Source organism: Pseudorca crassidens, chromosome 15 (genome assembly GCF_039906515.1).
Source record: "Pseudorca crassidens isolate mPseCra1 chromosome 15, mPseCra1.hap1, whole genome shotgun sequence".
In the NCBI taxonomy this organism is placed as follows: domain Eukaryota; kingdom Metazoa; phylum Chordata; class Mammalia; order Artiodactyla; family Delphinidae; genus Pseudorca; species Pseudorca crassidens.
In genome coordinates, this window is record NC_090310.1 from 40,443,822 (window position 1) to 40,463,217 (window position 19,396).

The 19,396-nt window shown below is 45.2% G+C and overlaps 1 protein-coding gene across 4 annotated transcripts in view; it reads left to right on the plus strand.

Annotated features, from left to right (window-relative positions):
- The window catches only part of SEC23B (SEC23 homolog B, COPII coat complex component), a 39,935-nt gene that overhangs the window by 18,357 nt on the left and 2,182 nt on the right, over window positions 1–19,396 (plus strand). For 3 of the 4 annotated variants that reach the window (XM_067707326.1, XM_067707325.1, XM_067707328.1), the window contains 8 exons: window positions 902–991; window positions 1,715–1,821; window positions 2,960–3,113; window positions 5,955–6,032; window positions 8,692–8,853; window positions 9,691–9,777; window positions 12,957–13,112; window positions 13,494–13,559. In XM_067707326.1, coding sequence (XP_067563427.1) covers window positions 902–991; window positions 1,715–1,821; window positions 2,960–3,113; window positions 5,955–6,032; window positions 8,692–8,853; window positions 9,691–9,777; window positions 12,957–13,112; window positions 13,494–13,559 — 900 coding nt within the window. Of the gene's footprint in view, window positions 1–901; window positions 992–1,714; window positions 1,822–2,959; window positions 3,114–5,954; window positions 6,033–8,691; window positions 8,854–9,690; window positions 9,778–12,956; window positions 13,113–13,493; window positions 13,560–16,021; window positions 16,150–19,396 lie in introns of those variants that run through there. The other variant, XM_067707327.1, reaches the window with a different exon arrangement.

Genomic DNA, 19,396 nt, shown 5'->3' on the forward strand with positions numbered 1-19,396 from the left:
TGGCCTCTCCCGTTGGCGGAGCACAGGCTCCAGATGCGCAGGCTCAGTGGCCATGGCTCACGGGCTCAGCCGCTCCACGGCATGTGGGATCTTCCAGGACCGGGGCATGAACCCGTGTCCCCTGCATCGGCAGGCGGACTCCCAACCACTGCACCACCAGGGAAGCCCAAGTGAACTTCTTATTTATTGCTGGGAGTCATTCAACTAGTCAACACAAAGCAGCCTTCACATGATTAAAATCTCAGTTGTCTTACCAAGAATTTATATGTAGCTTTTGCATAAAGGAATTGGGTTAAAAATTAATATTTAACAGCTAAAGTTCTGTAATTATTTCTTGTTCTAATAATGGTGGAAGAAGTACATAAATCTTTCAAGCTAAGCAGGTAATTCTTTTTCTTTTCAAGTATTTACTTCATCCCCATCCCTGACCTGATTCTCTCAGTTGACATCAGTGTTATGTATTGTGTGTGCGTGTGTGTGTGTGTGTGTGTGTGTGTGTGTGTGGATAAAGCTCAACGACGTAATGAAAACTGACCAGAGTGCCCGTATAAAAAGACTAATTGTAAAGTACTGTAATAAATGTTAAACTTTATTCTGGTCTGTAATTGTACTTTTTTCAGTGAAATTTTAAAAAAAATATTTTTTTTTTCTTTTTTTGGCCGCACTGCGTGGCATGCGGGATCTTAGTTCCCCGACCAGGGATGGGACCTGCGCCCCCTGCAGTGAAAGTGCAGAGTCCTACCCACAGGAACACCAGGGAAGTCCCGAAATTTAAATTTTCATTTGGAATGAGATATTCTAAGGGACCTCCCCTTCTCAGAGTCAGTGCTTTTCATCAGCAGGTAATCACAGGAGCATCTTTTTTGTTTCATTTCTTTTTAATCCCTCTTCTCTCCCCTAGGAGCTTGGTGTTGGTGGCACGAGTCAGTGGAAAATCTGTGGCCTGGATCCCACGTCTACGCTCGGCATCTACTTTGAAGTAGTCAATCAGGTGGGCTGCATTTTTTCATGAATAGTTGCGTCTCAATGTTGTGTTTTCTGATTTGTTACAGACTGGTGGCCTCCGGTTTCTTTCTCCACAAAGTGATGCTACTTTGGGCTTGTGTTTAGCCTGATCTTAGTCTGACATCATCTTTTTTATTCCTTCCAGGGTATGGTCAGAGTCAGACAGCAAACTGCTTTTGTCAATTTGTTGTTGAACTGATAAGGTCATCAGAAGAGGAATGGCTTTTGCCAGCCATCATAATGTTGGTGAATTTTTGAGTGTGTCAGTTTTTCCCCAGTATTTTATTTTTTAAAATTCAAATGTATAGAATGATAAGTAGAATTTGTACAGTGAATACCCAAGTGTCAACCACTCAGGTTCTCTAACTAACATTTTGCTCTGTTTGATTTGTTACACATCTAGCCATTCCCCAATTCATTGTGTTTGGATGCATTTCGAAGCAAATTGCAGTCACCAGTGTCTTTCATCCCTAAACCCTTCAACGTGTATATCAACTCACGTTCAGTATTTATTTCCATATGGTTCTCTTTTTTGAGGTAAAAGTTGCAAACAGTGAAATGCCCCGAATTTAAGTGGACCATTCAGAACGCATCAAGAATCTTGCGGTCACCGCCATGTCAGTTGTCTTAGGACGAGTGCACAGGCTCTGTGACCGCTTGTGTGGGGTCATGTGGTGACAGTAATGGGTGCTGGCCTCTCATCCTGCAGCACAACGCCCCGATCCCGCAGGGGGGCCGCGGCGCCATCCAGTTCGTCACGCACTATCAGCACTCCAGCACCCAGCGGCGCATCCGCGTGACTACCATCGCCCGCAAGTGAGTGGCCCCGGCTTCCTCTCCGCTGAACCTCTGGCTTTTTGCTATGGAGAGAGAGTCTAACATCTAGTAGTTTATCTCTGTGATTCCGCTGAGTGAATGGTTCTCACCAGCCCTCACTGGCTCATTTGATCAGAGCAGGACGAGGAGGAGGCACTGCCGGCTTAGAATACTCTCCTTTCAGTAGGAATAAGTTCATTAAAAGTCATTTTTCATTATTTATGAAATAAGTGACCCATAAATATACCCTCCTTATAAAAGATTCAGGCAGCACATAAGTATGTAAAGAATGGGTTTCTCCCACTCTCCCCAGAGGTAAAATGCTATCACTGTACTGACATGTGACATGTAACTTCACAATCCCATTTCTATGCAGTTATAGACGTGTGTATATTATATACATGATGGCTTATGTGAAGATATTCATAAGATTTTCGCAAGAATGTGTCAAGGACACCTTCCATGTCAGTGCATAAAAGCCTCTACCTCATTCATTTTATTTTATTTTATTTTGAAAAAAAAGTTTTTTGGAAGTATAGTTGATTTACAATATTATATTAGTTTTAGGTGTATCATATAGTGGTTTGAAACTTTTATAGTTTATACTCCATTTAAAGTTATTACAAAATGTTGGCTATATTCTCTATGCTGTACAGTATATTCTTTTAACTTATTTATTTTATACGTAGTAGTTTTTACCTCTTATGCCCCTCTCCCCTTCCCTCTCCCCACTGGTAACCACTAATTTGTTCTCTATATTTGTGAGTCTGTTTCTGTTTTGTTATATTCGTTTGTTTCATTTTTTAGATTCCACATATAAGTGGTAACACAGAGTATTTAGTACTTGTCTTTCTCTGTCTGACTTATTTTACTAAGCATAATATTCTCCATGTCCATTCATGTTGTTGCAAACGGCAGAATTGCATTCTTTTTCATGGCTGAGTAATATTCCATTGTGTGTGTGTGTGTGTGTGTGTGTGTGTGTGTGTAAAAATACAGGAACAGATTATGTGTGCGCGCGCGCGCACACACACACACACACACACCTTTGTCATGTATCCATGTCTGTGTCTTATTGGAGAGCTGGCTCTCAGGCCTCTCCCGCATGCAAGCACAGCACTCACTCTGGAATGGTCAGTTGGGCAGATGCACAGAGTCAGCTCAAACACATCGAAGCAGCATTTGACCAGGAGGCTGCAGCGGTCCTGATGGCGCGGCTGGGAGTGTTCCGAGCGGAGTCGGAGGAGGGGCCGGATGTGCTCCGGTGGCTGGACCGACAGCTCATCCGACTGGTAAGCTGGGGACAGTGGCACTACGTTCAATCTTGGTCTCTGGTCTACTTTTGAGAAAACTGTTGTTTAAACCTATTATTTTATACAGACAGTAAATAAGAATTTTATCAGTGGCTTACCTCATGCCAAACACCAGGCGTTCTGAGAATGATGTAAAAGAAGTGTTAAATATGCATCTCCCCCAAGGGCTCATGTTACAGTTGGGAAGAAACACCACACACAGGCCGTTTAGGTAATGGTACAAATCTGAGTGTGTGTGGGTTGACTTAGATGAGTCCCTGTGTATCCTGTGGTTCTCTGTTTTCCCTCTAGATCTTGGAGGGTTTGGGGGGAAGTAGGGGTCCATGGCCCAGTGACTGTGAGGAGATGCCTGATGTGTCATTCTGGGTCTAATCAGGAGAGAGAAGCCACGCGGTAGTTTAAACGGGGGGAGTGTTATATAAAGAATTAGTGTCACAACAGAGGATTAGAATAATGAGGGATTGGCTAGTAAGAGGTAAAGAGAAGTCTGAAGGATACAGGATAGTATATCTGAGGGGTGCTACTTCCAGGCTGAGGTAGAGCACCCCAGTAAGACCCGCATCCTCCCAGGGCTGATGGAGCCCCACGTGGGGCAGGGCCATGGCTCGTTGGGTCTCTTAGAGCAGAGACGTTGCCGTGGTGCCTGCTGGAGGAACTTAGTAGAAATTCACCCTCTGTGGCACCGAGAAAACCGTTCACCAGGAGGCGTCTCAGCAGGGGCGCACGGGGCTGGGGGGCTGCAGGCGCCAGTGCTGCGTGAAGACGCTGCAACCATCCGCTGACCAAGCCTAACGTAGTGCCCTGGCAGGGGAAAAATATTTAAGGGCCCCAGATCCATCTCACAGCCGGCGAAAAGGGTAAGTTTGGAGACACGAAGCAATAAATCAATAATTGAGATACCTTATGATCTTACAGTTTGTAAATTCACAGCACGTGTTAGTGATCAAAGGTCCTGAAAAGCACAGTAACAAAACTTATTTAACTTTGTTTAGCCCTATGTGTGCCCTTGCTGTCCCACAGAATCATTTTTTCAGGGAATGTCAGCATTGCAAACGTAATTTGAAATTGAGCAGAGAGTCCAAGTGGTTGGCGAAGGCTTCTGGTGGGAAGTGAGCCTTGAGTCAAGTCTTTTTAAAGGGAGTAGAAGGCAAGGCTTGCCAGGTGGAGGACCCAGCACCCACAAGCCTGTGGGGTGGAGCTGGGCATTCAGTTCATGCTGGGGACCCTGGAGAGGCTGCTGTCACAGGTGACCAGTGACTACGGTGGGGGAGCAGCAGTGCAGGTGCAGGTTGCTTGAGCAGTGCCTTGACTGTAAAGTGAAGTCTCTGCCTGGGTGTTAGAGGGGAAGGGTTAAGTGTGGTTCTTAGGCGGGGACTTGAGAGCAGCATGACGCTGTGTTCACACTGCATTCACCGTCCCTGTATAAGGTAAATCGGAGGGCGAAAGGGCTGCTGTTACGGAGGCCAGCGGAGGATTTCACCGGCTCCAGGGAGCTGAGACCAAGGTGGCGGTGGTACAGTTGGAGGGGAGAGAAGCTTTGGAATCAGGCTGTGTGCCGAGAGAAGAATTGACCAAACTTGGTCGAACTATACGTGGAATCAAAAATGAAAAACATTGGGCTTCCCTGGTGGCGCAGTGGTTGAGAGTCCACCTGCCGATGCAGGGGACACGGGTTCATGACCCGGTCTGGGAAGATCCCACATGCCGCGGAGCAGCTGGGCCCGTGAGCCATGGCCGCTGAGCCTGCGCATCCGGAGCCTGTGTTCTGCAACGGGAGAGGCCACAACAGTGAGAGAGACCCGCGTACCGGAAAAAAGAAAAAAAGAAAAACATCAACGCTAACTCAAGTTTTAAGTGTGGGCAACTGCAAGAATGATGGAGCAGTGGGAAACAGGAAAGGAGAGCAGCTGTGAGAGGGGAGGGAGGGAAATCCCCTTTTCTAATGTACTAGTTTAATTTATTTTGAATGTGAACTTGCATGTCCAAGGAAAGCCACCCTGTAGTTAGGATAGGTCCTGACAGGAGCTCGGGTCGGAAGTCAGCACTGCATGTGGGGGAGGGATTTGGGTGACTGTGGCCTGGCCGTCATGTCGTGTGTAGCCAAGGCAAGGAGGATGGGAGCAGAGGGCCAGGAACTAACCTCGGAGGAACCCACTGTCGTCAGGAGGAGGTAGGGCTGTCGGATGAGGCAAAGAAAATCAGTCGGAGAGGTGACAGGATGTAGGAAGGCACTGCTGCAGCGGCTGAAGGAGGGGTCAGGAAGTTCGGGGAGTCCCATGGCTCATGGTGGCAGGGAGTTGAGGAAGGTGAGGTCTGTGCAAGGATGCGGTCGGAAGAGGGTCACTCCCAGAGATGAGCTCTCTTTAGATGGTGGGCATCTGCCTCCCTGGTGAAATGAAGTATGACATGAAGAGGAAATAAAGGCAGGAAGAGAAAATGTTCAGAGATTTGCCTGTGAGAGGAGGAAGAAAATGAAGTTGTAGAATAATAGAACATTAGGCCTGTCTGTAACTGCTAGGATGTCAGAGTCCTGGAGGATTTTCTTATGGAACAGGCGCCTGAGAAGGCTTCTCCAGCCCCTCGCTGTTGGAGCAGCCTCAGCCGGCATCGCCTGGAAGCTGCTTAGAACGTGGGGCCTTCAGCACCTCTGCCCCCAGATCTGCATTTAACATCCCCTGGGTGTTGGGGGGGGCTGGGCTGGAACTCGGGCAGGCAGGGGCGGAGCTGAGAGTGGGGCATGGCCCTCCTACTCCAGGGAGTTCTCAGGTGACACTCACTTAGGTTTTTTGTGTTTTTTTTTTTTCTATTTTCTCTCAATAGTGTCAGAAGTTTGGACAATATACCAAAGAAGACCCCGCATCTTTTAGGTTATCAGATTCCTTCTCTCTATATCCTCAGGTAAGTAATACATGTTTTTTAAAATAACTAAAGAAGAAAGTGATAGAAATAAAACTCGCTGCTCTCAGGGTCAAGTCAGGACTCTGTGTGTTTTGAGACTCCATTTGGAGGTGATGAGGTCGTTCAGTTCAAGGCCAGACAGTGCCTGAGCCCCACGGAAGACGCAGGTGACACGCAGAGAGCAGGTGCACAGACTTTGGGGAGAAGGCAAAACAGGATTGTTGCTTTGAGGCCACAACACGACCTCTGATTTGTAGAAGTTCTGGGTGGACGGTCACCCGTGAACATGAACGCAGCAAAATGAGACCGCAGTTACCATGGTAGACGTTGTTGACGTGTCTGTAGTGGCTGTGCTGCGTCGTGACTGTGAAGACCCGTGCATGACGGGGACCAGGTGTGTGGAACCGTTCAGAGCCGGGAGGGGGTGGTGGAGCGAGGCACCACAGCCGGGGGTCTGGGTGCTGCCTTTTCTGAGCCTCTACCCTCGTCTGTAAGTGTGACAGCTGGGGCTCAGCTCTGCTTCAGGGGTGAGGCTGGCTGACCCCGGGTCCGCCGCGGGCCAGGCACCCGTTTGGCTTGGCGGCCAGGAGCCAGCTCCACAGCTGGGCCTGGGGTGTGCGGGTCGGGGCCCTCACAGGCGCAGCTTCCCCAGAACTGGAGGCAGACTCAACCTTTTTCCCCTCCTCCCTCAAGGATGCCTTAATGAGGAATAAGTAGGAAGAAGCAAACTCTCAATCTTAAGTGAACTTGTTAGGACTTTGGTACTCCATCAGGTATTACCTTTTTGAATACTCGATTTGGCAAGTGGACGCAGGCCTCAGTCATGAACTTGTACAGCTTGGACTCAGGGCTAAGGGAGGGGGGCTTCAGAGGTCTCCTCACTGGACGCTCAGCCCAGAGTAGGGCTCTGCAGTCCCCGCCGTGTGCCTGTCTGTCCTGTGCCCGAGCAGTTGAGGCTGGACAGTGCTGTGGAAAGAGGCCGGGCCCGGCCAGGGTCAGGGCTGAACCGGGTTCCATTGCTGGCTGTGTTGCTGCCGGTCTTGGATGAGGTCCCGAACCTCTTCAGAAGGATGGAGTTGGTCTGGGAAGTGGCATGCAGTCTTTCTAAAGCCGGGGAATCTTTTCTTCAAGAGGAGCCTCTCAACAGCCAGCACAGAGAGCAGACAGACGTGGTGACCCGCACCCCTGGGCCCCGAGGATCCGCTAAGGCTCGGAGGGCAGTTTGAAAACCACCAAATTTAGATGATTTCTTAGATTCTTTCTGTTGAAGCGTCTAGCATAGAGGTCCAGAGCCAGGCAGCCTGGAGCAGAGGCTGGCCCTACCGCTCAGTGGCGAGGGGTGTTGGGCAAGTTGCCAGCCCCTCAGTCTCCTTGCCTGTGAACTAGGGGTGGTAAGAGAGCTTTCCTCGTGGCTTGTCAGGGGGACTCGATCATTCTTGTCCAGCGCTCTGTGCCCTGTACGTAGGATGTGCCGAGTATCAGCCTGGGTCATAATTTAGGAACCTACAATTCATTATATTTAAAAGCTTCTCAGGAAGCTTTGTTTGTTTTATTTTTGTCTGCGTTGGGTCTTCAGAGCTGTACACGGGCTTTCTCTAGTTGCGGCGAGCGGGGGTTACTCTTCGTTGCGGTGCGCGGGCTTCTCATTACAGTGGCTTCTCTTGTTGTGGAGCACAGGCTCTAGGCGCGCGGGCTCGGTAGTTGTGGAGCACGGGCTTAGTTGCTCTGCAGCATGTGGGATCTTCCTGGACCAGGGATCAACCTGTGTCCCCTGCATTGGCAGGCGGATTCTTAACCACTGTGCCACCAGGGAAGTCCCTCTCAGGAAGCTTTGTACTTCTCAAGGCAGGTCATTTTCATCTTCTGGCAGCTTTTTAGCGTGAGCTAACAGCTGCTCTCCCCCCCTGCTCCTTGGGGGCTGGAAGGAATGCATCTCTGTCTGCAGTGGTGACTCCTGGCCTTTTCTCCCTTGAGCTCCTCACTCCCAGCGCTCTGCCTCTGTCTCAGCACTCTGCCCTCTCCTGTGCTGTCACTGTGCCTGGCGTCCCTCCGCTGCCTCTGACTTCTTCTCGCACGTCTTTTAGGCCCCAGTGGCTTTGGGGACGCTCCTGCTGCACCTCCACCCCCACCCCATCATGCCAGGACTTTCCTGCGCTGGGGCCCTGAATGCGCCTTTTCCGCACTGGACTGTGACCTCTTCAGAGCAGAAACTCTGCTCTGCGACCTGGCCCGGTGACTCCAGAAAGCAGTGCTTTGCCTTGCCTCTTTCATGCAGAAGCTTTGACATGCCCAGAGGGCCTCCTCTTTTTCTAAAAATTATGTTTATTTCTAAGTGTAGTGAAAACCCGATAACATAAAATTGACCACCTTAACCGTTTAAGTGTGCAGTGTGGTGTAGTGTTACGTATGTCTGATTGTTGAGCAGGGAATCTCGAGAACTTTCTCATCTCATGAAACTGAACTCTGTACCATTAAACAGCAGCTCTCCCCTCCCTCCTCCCTGGCCCCCGGGGCTGCCATTCCACTCTGGTTCATTGAACCCAGAGGCCTTGTTCCTAAGGGCTGGGTTCTCCTGTTTCCAGGGCGGGGGCAGGTCTGCTCTCTGGGTGTCTAGGAAGGTGACAGCTGTGTGCATTTGTCTTTTTCTCTGTAAATGCAGTTCATGTTCCATCTGAGGAGGTCTCCGTTTCTTCAAGTCTTCAACAACAGCCCTGATGAGTCGTCGTATTATCGACACCACTTTGCCCGACAGGACCTAACCCAGTCCCTCATCATGATCCAGCCCATCCTCTACTCCTATTCCTTCCACGGGCCGCCAGAGGTAAGGGCCACTGTGAGTGCTTCTCCCACAGTTGGAATCACCTAATACAGACTTTTTTCTAGCACGTTTACTCTTAGAGCCAAACTGTAAAAAAGAAAACTTTGAGTCTTTATAGTAATTTAACATTATTTCTGAGTATTAAAAAAATGTGCATAGGAAAAAGTCATAGGACGTGTATAATTAGAAAACAATTTAAATGTTCAATAGCAGGAAAATTAAGTAATCTAAGAAATATTCACAAAGTTTATGTAACATAATAAAATAAATCCTTATGTTAAATAAAAAAGTAGAAACTTTTCTAAATTATGACTTTTTTAAAGCCTGTAAGAATTAAAAACTATAAGGAAATAAACCAAAATTTCAATATTTGTTGTTCTTGAGTAGAAATTTTCAAATTTTGCTTAATGAATGTAAGTTTAAGTTACTTTTCTTATTGAAATAAAAGTCATAGTCAAATGTATTTTGTAGGAAACTTTAAAATTTGTATTAAAGGATGTTCTTTTTCATGTAGGCATTGGAGTTCTCTGTCATCTACAGCAGTAGATTTGAGAGAAATGTATCTCTGATAGAATATATTTCTAGCACAAAACTGAGAAAATTTGGAATTATTTCTGGTTCCTAGAGCGAAAGATAATAACATTCATCTCACTTCCTAGTTGATGAGGGATTATTTGGAGCCTGTGTTTTCTACAAAGTTGGAATCTAGAACTGCCTAGTCAGGGAGCAGAATGTGGGAATTTGGCACGAAGATGAGACCCTCCCGGCTGGGTGTGGGGTTGGCGGGTGGCCGTGTGGACACCGAGGGAAGACCCATGCCGTCTCTCCCTTTTGCTTCAGCCTGTGCTCTTGGACAGTAGCAGCATTCTAGCTGACAGAATTTTGCTGATGGACACATTCTTCCAAATTGTCATTTATCTTGGTGAGGTAAGATGAAGTTAATTTCTTTCTTACTATCATTTTTTACTAATTTATTAATTTTATGACATTTGAAAAAAGAATTTGGGCTTAGAAAACCCAGTTTATTATAATGAGTATAGTGGCTTTTATGCTAGTGAATAAAATTTCTTTTCAGGACCCGGGAAAAAGGTGGTATTTGTATATTTATTTATTTATTTATTTATTTTTGTGGTACGCGGGCCTCTCACTGCTGTGGCCTCTCCCGTTGCGGAGCACAGGCTCCGGGCACACAGGCTCAGCGGCCATGGCTCACGGGTGCAGCCACTCCACGGCATGCAGGATCTTCCCGGACCGGGGCACGAACCCACGTCCCCTGCATTGGCAGGCGGACTCTCAACCACTGTGCCACCAGGGAAGCCCTGGTATTTGTATATTTAGTAATTTTAATATTACTTGCTATATGTAAATGTCAGGTTGTTCTTTTATTTTTTTTAATTTTTATGCAGCTTTTTTTTTTTTTTTTTTTTTTTGGCCATGCTGCAAGGCTTGCGAGATCTTAATTCCCCGATCAGGGATTGAACCTGTGCCCTCGGCAGTGAAAGCGTGGAGTCCTAACCACCAGGGAATTCCCTAATTTTTATACACTGTTTTTCTTTTTTGTTTTTTTTTGTGGTACGTGGGCCTCTCACTGTTGTGGCCTCTCCCGTTGCGGAGCACAGGCTCTGGACGCGCAGGCTCAGCGGCCATGGATCACGGGCCCAGCCGCTCCGCGGCATGTGGGATCTTCCCGGACTGGGGCACAAGCCCGTGTCCCCTGCATCAGCAGGCTGACTCTCAACCACTGCGCCACCAGGGAAGTCCTATACACTTTTTAAAGGTTACTTTTCTCATGTTGTACAACACATCCTTGAGCCAGTAGTTTGTACCTCCCACTCCCCCACCTGTATATACACTGCCCCCCACTCCACAGACCACTCGTTTGTTCTCTATACCTGTGAGTCTGCTTGTTTTTTGTTACATCACTAGTTATATTTTTCAGATTCCACATGTAAGTGATATCATACAGTATTTGTCTTTGTCTGACTTATTTCACTTAGCAGAATACCCTCTAGGTCCATCCATGTTGTTGCAGATGGCAAATTTTCATTCTTTTTTATGGCTGAGTAGTATTCCATTTATATATCTACCATATTTTCTTTATCCATTCATCTGTTGATGGACACTTAGGTTGCTTCCATATCTTGGCAATTATAAGTAATGCCGCTATGAAAATTGGGGTGCATGTGTCTTTTCGATTTAGTGTTTTTGTTTTTTACGGATATATACCCAGGAGAGTAGAATTGCTGGGTCATATGGTAGTTCTGTTTTTAGTTTTTTGAGAAACCTCCATACTGTTTTTCAGGTGGTCCTTTTAAATCACTATGATTTATTGCTTTCTGAGTTGTCAGGCAAGATCAGTTTACTTTTCGTCAGTAAGCTTTTTATATTCACACTGTCCTTTCAGAGTTATGTTAGAGTCACTAGTAAATACTGCTAAGTTTGCGACTAGAGTTTTTTCACTGAGATAATGTGGCCCAGTGAACCTTACGCCAGGTCTGTGGATCCCTAGGATGGCTGTGGATGGTGTTCAGGGCGGCATGCATTTCTTTCTCAAAGAGGTTCATGCCCTAAGGAAAGGAATGGCTCCTCAGGAGAAAATCCTTTAACTGAGTGTTATATTCATGGATATATTCTCTTTTTTGTCTATTGTACATTTTTTACCTTTAGTACATTGCTTTAACAACTGACTTGACTTCCTGATGTCTGTATATTAGAAGTGATTTCAAATGTCCTGAAAAGATGTAAATTGTGTTTCAGCATTCTTTAATGCCCTAGAAAGAAATGGTTTTTCTAATACTAACAGGCATTTTATAACTTTAAACTGTTTTCAGCGTATTAACAGCCACTCTGCTAGCCACTTGGCCACAGGTGCCAGGTCGTCAGTAGTGGTCCTAGACTTAAGGCTGGGTGACCGACCAGCTGCTGTTCCCACTGATGCCTTCAGGAGCTTCCTGTGTCTTCAGCTCATCCCTTATAGACATCTCTGACTACAGCCGCTCTCCTGTTCCTTTACACGTTGATTGAGCACCTTCTGTGTGCAAGGGATAGGTTCTAAAGATGAAGGCAGATAACCTCGCTCTCACCCTTTAAAAGTCCTAAGCCTTCTGATTGCAGGGGTTCTTATGAACTCTTGGTCCCAAGCAAGCCGATGGGCATTCCCTCCACGCTGCCAGCCAGTCAGAAATTAAGACTTGGGAAACGGCGCTGGCGCCGCGGCGGAGGTGAGAACAGGCTGGTCTCCTGACAGCAGTTCTGTTTCCAGAACACATTCCTCACTTCTTACGTCTTCTTACTCCATTTTCTTTCTCCGTTGCTTTCTTTTTTAGTATCCCCCAAGTAACATGTGAAAGCACTTCCGTTTAGTTATAAAGATATATTAATCAGTCAGTGAGTATTTCTTCATTTCCGGCGTGATTAAGGTGTGTTTCCTAACACAGTTGCTGACGGGAATGAAAGAAGGATTGAGACACCATGTTTAGTTGGGGAGACAGTCTTTCCTTTCCACACTTTGGTGTATTGCCTTCTGCTTGTTGCCTAATTAACACACATGCTTTGATTCTTATAGTTTATCTCCACCACCAAGAGGCTTGGGGCCCAGGGGAGCAGGGGTTGGGGTGGAGTCGGTCCCACCCGCCCGTGGGACTGCCGAGCCCTGGAGGAGGGCGTGAGAATTGTACCACCAGGAAAAAGAAAGGACAGTGGAGTCTGTATAGGAAGCCGGCAAACCCCGTTCCCTACCAGGGGTGGTGAGGACGTGAGGGCTAGACCGAGTGATAGCGGGGGAGGTGGAAAGCAGGGGAGCCCAGGGCTCCTTGGGGCACCCGATCCGGGGTGTTTGTCAGTACAGTTAGAAAGGGGAGGGGAGGTGTGGTGGGCACTGACATTTCTGGCGGGACTGTGTAGGTGGCAGTGTCGTGGACGCAGTGCTCGGCTTACTCATGCTCCTGGAAGCTCCACATGGCTCCCCTCGGACACTCATCTCTCTCGACAGAAGACTTCGTCACTGGAAACAAGTTCTGGGTGGGACGTTAGAATGTCAGGGGCGTCAGAGAAGGTTGTCATCACAGCACCTCCACGGTAGTTTTGATTTCTTTGTTTTGGTGTAGACCATAGCCCAGTGGCAGAAAGCGGGCTACCAGGACATGCCTGAGTACGAAAACTTCAAGCACCTTCTTCAGGCACCCCTGGACGATGCTCAGGAGATCCTGCACACGCGCTTCCCCATGCCGCGGTACATCAACACGGAGCACGGAGGCAGCCAGGTGAGCGAGCCCAGCCCGGCCCTGATGCTCTGTTGGCTTTATTATGCATTCTCATGGCTATAAATCCAAACTGCCTGGTTCGTATCTTATATGGTGACATAAACTGACATACAGGTCAGCTTCCAAATATGACTTCTTTTTAAATGAGTGGTCAGAATATGTTGGTGTAAGGTAGAGGATTGCCAGAATGAAATACACTTCATGTTTCAGGAACCCTAATAAATGGAGAAGCTTTGGGCTTAAACTAAAGAAATGGGTTCCTATGTGGTAAAAAGTTTCTAATTTAACAAAAAAAATGTAAAAACTTTTTTTCTATTACACTAATATTAATGCCACTTTCAATCTTTAAATCTAAATCTCTCTCTCGTTTTTTTTTTAAAGGCTCGCTTCCTTTTGTCCAAAGTGAATCCATCTCAGACACACAATAACCTGTATGCTTGGGGACAGGTGAGTAATTGTCAGGTATTTGAGGAGGAGGCCAGGCTGCTTTTTTAAAAACTTGTTTTTAAATTCTACAAATTGGGGAATTCCTTGGTGGTCCAGTGGTTAGGACTCGGAGCTTTCACTGCCGGGGCCTGGGTTCGATCCCTGGTTGGGGAACTAAGATCCTGCAAGCTGCAAGGTGCGGCCAAAAGAAAAAGAAAAGATAAATAAATAAATCTACACATTTATTGAATTGAATCCCTTTTGGCCCAGAGACAGAGTAACTTGGGTATTTTGCTGGGAAGAAAACTTTGAATAATACAGTAATCCTCATTATACATATTTTTGCTTTACAAGGTTTCAGTTATCTGAGGTCGGCTGTGGTCAGAAAATTCCAGAAATAATGCGTTAGTTTTGAATTACACACCATTCTGAGTAGCCTGGTGAAATCTCACACCTTCCCGCTCCCTCCTACCTGGGGAGTGCGTTATCTTTGTCCAGTGTTTCCACACTGTATATGCCAATATTAATTAGCACCTGTACAGGAAAACCTTAGTACGTGCAGGGTTCTGTTCTACCTGTGGTTTGAGGCAGCCACTGGGGTCTTGGAAGCTGCCCACCCTGGATAAGGGGGGACTAGGGACTTCTGTGTAGGCTGGGGGTGGGGACATGCCCTGTGTGGATCCCCTTCTGCAGTACACAGCAGAGTCTGACAGGTTCAGGCCAGAGGACAGAACACTGAACTGTGGCCTCCACGTGCTTCCCTCGGAGACACAGTGGCATTGCCCAGAGTCCCCACACTTCTGTCTCCCCCGGGAGTGCAAGGCAAACACATGGACTCACGCTCACCATTCCTTCTGCCTCCTCTTCACTTTTTAGGCTCCAATTTCCTTCCTTTTTTTTTTTTTTTTTGCGGTAAGTGTGCCTCTCACTGTTGTGGCCTCTCCCATTGTGGAGCACAGGCTCCGGACGCGCAGGCTCAGCGGCCATGGCTCACGGGCCCAGCCGCTCCGCGGCATGTGGGATCTTCCCGGACCGGGGCACGAACCTGTGTCCCCTGCATCGGCAGGCGGACTCCTAACCACTGCGCCACCAGGGAAGCCCCCAATTTCCTTCTTTATCTAATTATTCCTAGCATTTATTTCTCCTTCAAATGAGTCTTTTCTTTCATTCTGGTTTCTTATAACATTTTTTGGGAGGTAATTGTAAATTTATATGCAGTTGTATGAAACAATACAGAGAGATCCCCTTTGCTCTTTGCCCAGTCCCCCCGCCCCCCCGTGGTAACATCTTGCAAAACTGTAATACAGTATCATAACCAGGACATTAAGATATGCATTTCCACCAGCACAAGGATCTCTCATGTTGCCCTTTTATAGTTATGCTCACTTCTCTCCTGATCTCCTATTTTCTATTTCTATAATTTTGTCATTAAAAAGTTAACATGTGTTATATATACAGGGAACTGTATTCAATATCTTGTAATAATCCATAATGGAAAAGAATATGGAAAAGAATATATGTATGTATGTATTGCTGAATCACTTTGCTGTACACCAGAAGTTAACACAACATTGTAAATCAGCTATACTTCAATTTTTAAAAAACGGTTACATAGGGCTTCCCTGGTGGCACAGTGGTTGGGAATCTGCCTGCCAATGCAGGGGACGCGGGTTTGAGCCCTGGTCTGGGGAGATTCCCACGTGCCGCGGAGCAACTAAGCCCGTGAGCCACAACTACTGAGCCTGCGCGTCTGGAGCCTGTGCTCCGCAATGGGAGAGGCCACGACAGTGAGAGGCCTGCACACCGCAATGAAGAGCGGCCCCTGCTCACCGCAACTGGAGAAAGCCCTCGCACAGAAACGAAGACCCAACACAGCCAAAAATAAATAAATAAATTTACTTAAAAAAAAAACGGTTACATATATGAAACCACATGGTACGTAAACTTTTGGGATTGGCTTTTTTCCCTCAGCATACTTATCTAGAGATTCATTTAAGTGTCAAATATATAGGTAATTTGTTCCTTTTTATTTGCCGAGTAGTATTCTGTGGTATAGACATACTGCATTTTATTTAATCATTCACCCATTGAAGGACAGCTGGGTTGTTTACAGTTTCTTTTTTTTTTTTGGCTGTGTTGGGTCTTTGTTGCTGTGTGCGGGCTTTCTCTAGTTGTGGCGAGCGGGGGCTACTTTTCGTTGCGGTGCGCGGGCTTCTCATTGTGGTGGCTTCTCTTGTTGCGGAGCATGGGCTCTAGACGCGCGGACCCAGTAGTTGTGGCTCACAGGCTCTAGAGCACAGGCTCAGTAGTTGTGGCGCATGGGCTTAGTTGCTCTGCAGCATGTGGGCTCTTCCCGGACCAGGGCTTGAACCCGTGTCCCCTGCATTGGCAGGCAGATTCTGAACCACTGTGCTACCAGGGAAGCCCTTGTACAGGTTTCTTATAAACTTTTTTTTTTTTTTTTTTTTGGCCATGCCGCACAGCTTGTGGGATCTTAGTTCCCCGACAAGGGATTGAACCTGGGCCCTCGGCAGTGAGAGCGCCAAGTCCTAACCACTGGACCACCAGGGAATTCCCTGAACATTTATTAAATCTATTTTTATTTCTTTCATCGGTGTTGTGTATTTTCACTTTCTTTTTTTTTTTTTGAGTGACTGTGAATGGTACTGTACTTTTAATTTCACTGTCCAGTTGTTCATTACTAGTACAGATCTTCTTCAGCTTGTGAGGCGATTGCATCCCAATAAATCCATCATAACTTGAAAATGCATTTAATACACCTAACCGTATTTTATAATGAAGTGTTGAATATCTCATGTAACTTATTGAATGCTGTACTGAAAGTGAAAAACAGAATGGTTGTGAGTGTCTTGGTTGTTGACCCATATGATCAGTGTGGCTGGGAGCCACCCAGTATCACGGGGGAGGATCATACTGCATGTTGGTAGCCTAGGAAAAGACCACAATTCAAAATGTGTATGGTTTCTACTGAATGAGTACTGCTTTTATACCATCATAAAGTCAAAAAGTCATAAGTCAGCAACCATCTATATATAGAAATAAAGTTATTTTTGTATACTTGTCTAATATCCTGTGACCTTCCTGAGTCACTTATTACTTTTGGGAGTTTTTTGGTAGATTCCTTGGGATTTTTTACAAAAAAATAGACAGTCATGTCTTCTGCAAGTAGGGACAGTTCATTTCTTCCTTTCCAATCTGAATACTTGTTTCCTTTTGTTGTTCTGTTGTCTATTTTCAATGTCATTTATATCTGCTCTAATCCTTATTTTCTTCCTTCTGCTTGCTTTAGGTTTATTTCCTTCATTTTCTAGGTTCTTGAGATAGGAGTTTAGATTATTGACGTGAGACTTCTCTTCAGTGTATGCATTTAGTGCTCTTAATTCCCTCTGCAGTACTGCTTTTGCTGTGTCCCACAGGTTTTGATTATGTTGTATTTTCATTTTCATTCAATTTGATATATTCTTTTAAAATTTCTCTTGAGGGTTCTTCTTTGACTCTTGGATTATTTAGAAATATTGCTTAGTTTCCACAGATTTTCTTGTTGTCTTCAGTTAATTGATTTCTGTTTTGATTACATTGTGGTTAGAGGATATACTTTGTATTATTTCAATTTTTAAAAATTTGTTGAAGTTTGTTTTATGGCCCAGGATATGGTCTGTCTTGGCATATGTTCCATGGTCACTTGAATAGGCGTTCTGCTGTTGTTGGATAAATTGTCCTATAAATGTCAATTAAGTCCTGTTAGTCGATGGTGGTGTTGAGTTCTTACATATCCCTGCTGATTATCTGTATAGTTCTATCCGTTTTTGAGAGAGGATGTTGAAGTTTCCAACTCTTAATGGTGAGTTTGTTTCTCTTTTGCGTTCTGTCAGGTTTTTGTTCACATATTTTTCAGCTCTGTTGTTTGTTGCATACACACTTAGGATTGCCCTTTCTTTTTGGTGGATTGACCCTTTTATCATTATATGATGTCCCCACTATCTCTGGTAATTTTGTTTGCACTACTATCTACTTTATCTGGCCTTTATAAAGCCCACACTTATCTTTCTTTTATTCTTTTTGTTTATGCAAAAAAATTAATGTTTGCATGATATACCTCTTTCCATCCTTTAACTTTCAACCTGCTTCTATCATTATATATTTTTTTAATCTACTCTGCTAAACTCATAATAAATTTGCTTATTTGGACCATTTATATTTAATGTAGTTACTGATACGTTAGGGCTTATTAAGTCTGCCATTTTATTTTTTTGTTTTCTGTGCTTTTCATTTCTCTGTTTTCTTTTTCCTTCCTTCCTGTGGGTTACTTGAACATTCCTTATAATTCCATTTTAACTTGTTCACAGTGGTTTTTTTAGTATATCTCTTTTTGTAGCATTTTTTAGTGGTTATTCTTGGTTGCTCTAGATATTAGAGCATTACATTACATTATGTGTACCTAGCTTATCATGGTCTACTGGTGTTATCTTTTTTACCAGTTCAAATGCAGTATAGAAAACCTACCCCAGTCTCACTTCATGTCCCTTTACCCTCTCCCATTTATGATATAATTGTGTTAAATGTTTCCTCTGTGTGCACCAGACAGTGTTACAGTTTTTCTTCAGCCATAATCTATAAATCTAAGAGAAGATGGAAAACCTCTTATTTTTATCTGTAGTTTTGCTTACTGTGTCCTTTATTGCTTCTTAATACTCCAGAGTTTCTTCTTTTATCTTTTCCTTTCTGTTTAGAAATCTTCCTTTAGCAGTTCTTTTCAGGGTAAGTCTTCTGGTGATAGACTCTTAGTTTTCCTTCATTTGAGAATCTCTTGATTTCCTCTTCAATCCTGAACAATATTTTCTCTGGATATAAGATTCTGTTGACAGTCCTTTTTCTTCGGCAGTTGAAAAATATTGATAAAATGTAATCTTTCTCTGGACCCTTTCAAAATGTTTTCTTTGTTAGTTTCAAATGTTGAAATACCATACGTTTTTGTGTGAATTTCTCTGAATTTATCCTATTTGGAATTTGCCCAACTTCTTGATTCTGTATATTTATGCCTTTTGCCAAACTTGGATAGTTTTCAGTCATTACTTTCTACAATACTTTTTCAGCCTGCCTTGCCTGCCTTTCTCTTTGGGACCTCAGTGATGCAAATGTTAGTTCATTTGTAGTTCCACAGCTCAGTTGGGTACTTTCTATTATTTTTATCTTCCAGTTTATTGACTCTTTTCTCTGTTCCCTTTCTGCTGTTGCATTCAAACTTTTTATATGTTACTGTATTTTTTAGTTATAAAATGTTCATTTGGATTTTCTTTGTCTTATATTTCTTTTCTGATGCTTTATGTTTTCATTTGTTTCAAGTGTGTTCCTAATTGCTTCTTGAAGCATTTTTGTCATGGCTGCTTTAGTCTTTGTCAGGTAATTCTAACACCGTCAACTCATAGTGTTAACACCTGTTGACTGTCTTTTTTCTCATTCATTTTGAGATCTTGACTCTTGGTATAACAAGTGATTTTTTTTAAATATAAATGTATTTTATTTATTTATTTTTGGCTGCGTTGGGTCTTCGTTGCTGTACGCGGGCTTTCTCTAGTTGCGGCGAGCGGGCGCTACTCTTCGTTGCGGTGCGTTGGCTTCTCGCGGAGGCTTCTCTTGTTGCGGAGCACGGGCTCTAGGTGCACGGGCTTCAGTAGTTGTGGCACGCGGGCTCAGTAGTTGTGGCTCGCAGGCTCTAGAGCGCAGGCTCAGTAGTTGTGGCTCATGGGCTCTAGAGCACAGGCTCAGTAGTTGTGGTGCATGGGCTTAGCTGCTCCGCGGCATGTGGGCTCTTCCTGGACCAGGGATCGAACCTATGT